Source organism: Diabrotica virgifera, chromosome 3 (assembly GCF_917563875.1).
Source record: "Diabrotica virgifera virgifera chromosome 3, PGI_DIABVI_V3a".
NCBI lineage: Eukaryota > Metazoa > Arthropoda > Insecta > Coleoptera > Chrysomelidae > Diabrotica > Diabrotica virgifera.
The window spans coordinates 225,678,805-225,683,837 of NC_065445.1; the positions used below are offsets into that span (position 1 = coordinate 225,678,805).

General features: G+C 31.4%; 1 protein-coding gene across 1 annotated transcript; it reads right to left on the reverse strand.

The window, feature by feature from the left end:
• Positions 1 to 1,985: 1,985 nt before the first annotated feature.
• On the reverse strand, positions 1,986 to 2,411 carry LOC114330536 (uncharacterized). The gene has a single exon (XM_028279891.2). It carries the CDS (start codon positions 2,409 to 2,411, stop codon positions 1,986 to 1,988), a length of 426 nt encoding a protein of 141 aa, XP_028135692.2.
• Between the last annotated feature and the right edge of the window lie 2,622 nt (positions 2,412 to 5,033).

Genomic DNA, 5,033 nt, shown 5'->3' on the forward strand with positions numbered 1-5,033 from the left:
TTGCCCCCTTTCCTATCCATGATCTCCATTGTTTTATCGTGGTATTCCACCTACTGTATTCTGGTGTTATAAAATAAGCATGCATTTAAAATATGTGCTAAGCAATTATGATTTTGTGATTTCATTTACCCTATATTGGATTTAAGCAATATTAGCAAAATCAATCATTTTTATGAATTTTGGAAATCATTTCAAAACTCTGAATTCAACAGTCAATTTTCAAATTTGCAGGAAGTTTACAGGTCGTATAATATTTTACGATTTTGCTCTTCTTCACCCTTTCATTTAATGGAAAACCTGGTACATATACCTAAACCTATAGCATAGGTACATACATATTTTCTGAGTTGGAAAATGGTAGAATGAAGACAGAATCAAATCTGACAAAAATTTTTTCGGGACAAAATTACAAAAAAAGTTTCTTTTAAATACTTTAATTTTTGGTTAATCCAACCAAAGGCCTACCCAAACACATAGCTTTGACACATAATTCAGTAGAGCACATTATCTTCAATGGAATATTTAAAAACACACTTTGGAATATTTGAGAAACTTAGATGGCGTTTTTTTAACCAAAAATAAGACGCCTACTATAATAGGAAACTTGCACATTTTTTTATTACATAATAATGTTCAGTTTTGTTTAAAAATGACATTTCCAAAATTTCACCCTTCAAAAACTCATAATAACTTAGAAATACAAATGTAAAGTCTTCTGTAATATAAAACAGTTCAAACGACCCGTGGAGTCCCATAGTTTTATTATATAGTTATTCTTTGCGTCAAGATATAAGAAATTTGGCCTGGCGCTGGTGGGATGTCCCTACCGATTTAGTATCATAATAACAAACAACAAACCCTTCAGGAGCGGATTCGCTAAAATTAAGGGGAACGGAACAAATGCAAAATTTTGACGCCTGTCAAAATTTTCAATGGGTTTTAAATGTAATCATTTTTTTCGAATCCTGAGAAAACTAATATGTAAGTTTTTTTGAAAAATTTAAACGCAGAATGAAAAATTACTTTATTACCGAGGGCCGAAAGTCCCTTGGAATGAATTAAAAGTTTCTTTTGAATGAGATATTTGAAATTAAAAATCACACTAAATTTTCTCTTAGTTTTTCACCCCTGTAGCTAATTAAAATAAACATTATAGAAGTTTTCAGGGACTTTCGGCCCTCGGTAATAACGTAACGGCTTAAAGCCGAAAGTTCGTACCCATCCCCTTAACAAAAAAAATTCAAGTCTTCAAGTAGATCTAATATTTTAATGGGGTTGGAATAATAAATATAAATTTAAATATCATATCATTATATTTATTACGTATTTATATCTGTGTAGTTATAGGTATATTATTATGTACAATGAAATAAGAGAAATGAACAAATTAAAGAAATTAAGGAAATTAATGATAATAACAATAAAAGATTAAAAGAGTGGTAGCAAAAATCAGAATTAAAAAGATAACATAATAAAAAATAACATAGAAAATAACATAGAAAAATAAAATTTGAAGTTTAGACGGAAAAAAATAAATACAAATTACAACTCTATGTCACTATCGCTGTCATCTTCACTAGAATCGTTATCTAATGTTATAATTATTGGTTTAATATGTGAGGTTAATGTTCTGTAATGATCTTCCGTTTTATAACATGTGAAACACAATTTTGCCACAGTGTTGGGGAAATCTTTTTTATTTCTTCTACAACATGTGACACCGATTCGCTACTAAATTTGGGACAGCAGTTGTTTCGCCGTAAACTTTCCTTAAGTTGGTTCCAGATTAATTCAATGGGGTTGAACACACAGTAGTAAGGAGGTAATCGCAATATATTATGACCATCACGTTTGGCTAGTTCGTCTATAACAAATTGTTTCTCAAACACTTTTGTGTGAAGAACTTCCAACATTTCTTTTTTTGTATATGTTTCTTCAAAGTACAAATCATTGTCCTACAAAAAATCAGATATCTGTTTTTTTGTCTAACCTATACCGGGGATTTTTCTAATTTGTTCGCTGTGATACGTTGCGTTATCCATTACAATTACACTTTTTGGAGGCAAATTTGGCAACACCTTCTTTTCAAACCATTCCTTAAACAAGCTACTCGTCATTCTTTCATGGTAGTCCAGCTTTGAATCTTTAATGTTTTTTGCCGATAGTAAAAAACTTTCCCCTCCAAGCCAGCCATTTTTGGATCCAATGTTCAGAATAATTATCCGCTGACCTCTATTAATTGGATAATTGGGTGCACATTTAATAGAATCGTCTGTCCAACCTTTTTGAACAGTATCGTGGGTATCGAACCATGTTTCATCTAGATAAAATATCGGTCTTCCTTCATCTCTAAATTTAGATATAGCATCCAAGTATTCATTTCTCCAATTAATTAGACGAGGAGAATCCATTATTGATGATCGCTTATTAATTTTCTTGTAGCGAAAACCAATGTGATTCAAAAATCTTGATAAAGTTGAAGGCGAATACGTAATGGAATAGTCTTTAACAAGTTGATCGTAGATCATACTAAGGGTTGGAACTAGGTTCTTTGAATAGAAATTGTAAATTGCTCTTCTAGTTACCTCATCATCTTTTTCATTTACTGCTTTATGTGCAGAAAAGTCACTCCGCTTTACCCGTGTTGAGCTGGCCCCCCCACTTGCAAAAATTAAAAAACAAATAGCCCTGATTTATGAGCTATTTATGAGCTCTCATATTCCGCAAACTAAAAATTTTGAGCTCGTTCCACTGAGCCGGAATTTAATACCCTAGTGGGGGGGGCTGAGTCTCCGACCCGTGTTGAGCTGGCCCCCCCCACTTGCAAAAATTAAAAAACAAATAGCCCTGATTTATGAGCTATTTATGAGCTCTCATATTCCGCAAACTAAAAATTTTGAGCTCGTTCCACTGAGCCGGAATTTAATACCCTAGTGGGGGGGGCTGAGTCAGCCCCCCCCCCCACTACTTAAAAATAGGAATATTGAATCGGTTTTTGCGGCAGAATTACGAGCTATTTATGAGCTCTTGAAATTATATAGTTTCGATTTTTGAGCTCATCCCCTTCACCCCCAAACAACCCTTTAATTGATTTAACTTAAGAGAAAGATGCTGAGAAAACTTAAAATATATCGTATTGCGGATATAATTCCTATAGCTTATATACTCTAAGAATAAACTATTAAATCAAGGGCATTTCGATTATTGAGCTACAACCCCTTCGCAACAAAACCACCCTATCTTCCCGGCTTAAGAGAAAGTTGTACTTAAAATGCGTTACACTAATTATTTGGCGACTACATATCATTTAATAATTTATAAGCTTCCAAATTACGCGCATTTAGATCAGTAAATTGCAATTTATTTTGTATAGTGCAGTCACTGAAGGTAAAAATCAACGATTACCTTCAAGTTCGGTGAACCTTCATCGATTTTCACGAAAATTGGTCAGTGGTTAGAGGATACGTCAAGAAACAAAGGTGACATGGTACCATTTGCGCCTTTACCCTGAGGGTGGATATATACCGCCCCTTCTCGGGGGTGAAAATTATTTTATAAAAAATAACTGCACAAATCAATAAAGAACAAACTAAAAGCAAAATTTATTATATAAAGTTAATAAAATAAGTCAATACTTTTTAAGTTATTAAAGATCAAAGATTTTAATTATTTGTGAAAAAATGCATGTTTTGAAGAGGTTTTTTGTAAATCACTGAAAAACTGTAAGTTTTTACAAAAAAGTTAATAGTAGTTTAATTCGTATAGCTTATATTCTAAGAATAAACTCTAAAATCACGCGCCTTTCGATTATTGAACTACAACCCCTTCGCAAGAAAACCATCCCATATTCCCGGCTTAAGAGAGGGTTGTACTTAAAATAATTTAAATTAATTATTTGTCGACTATATATTGTTTAATAATTTATGAGCTCGCAAAATATACGCATCTCAATTATTGAATTGCCATTTTCTTTCTATAGTGCAGTCACTGAAGGTAAAAATCAACTATGACCTTCGATTTCGGTAAATCTCCATTCATTTTCACGAAAATTGGTGAGCGGATTTTGATACTATCAACTTTTTCTGGATCTTATTTTTGATGAGTATTTCTAAGTACTTTGACAAGTATTTAGTACCTAAGTGTTATAAAATGCATCTTTTTCCCGTTATTTAAGCTTGAACCCTTAGATTTGAACAGTCGCGGAAAAAAATATACATTTAATTACCAATAACTTACTTTAAATTAACATTAAAGGTTTTTCAAGTAAGCAATTTATTATATTTTTTATTAGCTTCAATTTTAGTGATGAAAACTTTTTTGTAAAAACTTACAGTTTTTGAGTCATTTATGAAAAATCGCTCTAAAGCATGCATTTTCTTTCCAAAAATTAAAATATTTGATCTTTAATAACTCAAAAAGTATTGATTTATTTTAATCACATTATATAACAAATTTTGCTTACAATTTGTCCCTCTCTCGATTTGTGGGGTTATTTTTAATAAAGTAATTTTCACTCCCGAGAAGGGGTGACATATACCCCAGGCTAAAACCCCAAGTTGTTATTGTCAATTCGTGAAAATAAATGGAGATTTACCGAAATCGAAGGTAATAGTTGATTTTTACCTTCAGTGACTGCACTATAGAGAAGAAAATGGCAATTCAATAATTGAGATGCGTATATTTTGCAAGCTAATAAATTATTTAACGATATGTAGTCGCCAAATAATCAATTTAAATTATTTTAAGAACAACTCTCTCTTAAGCCGGGAAAATGGGGTCGTTTTCTTGCGAAGGGGTTGTAGCTATTAATCGAAAGGTGCGTGATTTAAGAGTTTATTCTAAGAATATAAGCTATTAGAATTAAACTACTATTAACTTTTTTGTAAAAATTTACAGTTTTTCAGTGATTTACAAAAAACCTCTTCAAAGCATGCATTTTTTTCACAAATAATTAAAATCTTTGATCTTTAATAACTTAAAAAGTATTGACTTATTTTATTAACTTTATATAATAAATTTTGCTTTTAATTTGT

What these genes read in the sequence shown, in the direction of transcription:
- LOC114330536 (XM_028279891.2), bottom strand. Translation starts at nt 2,411, where the DNA reads ATGGATTCTCCTCGTCTAATTAATTGGAGAAATGAATACTTGGATGCT.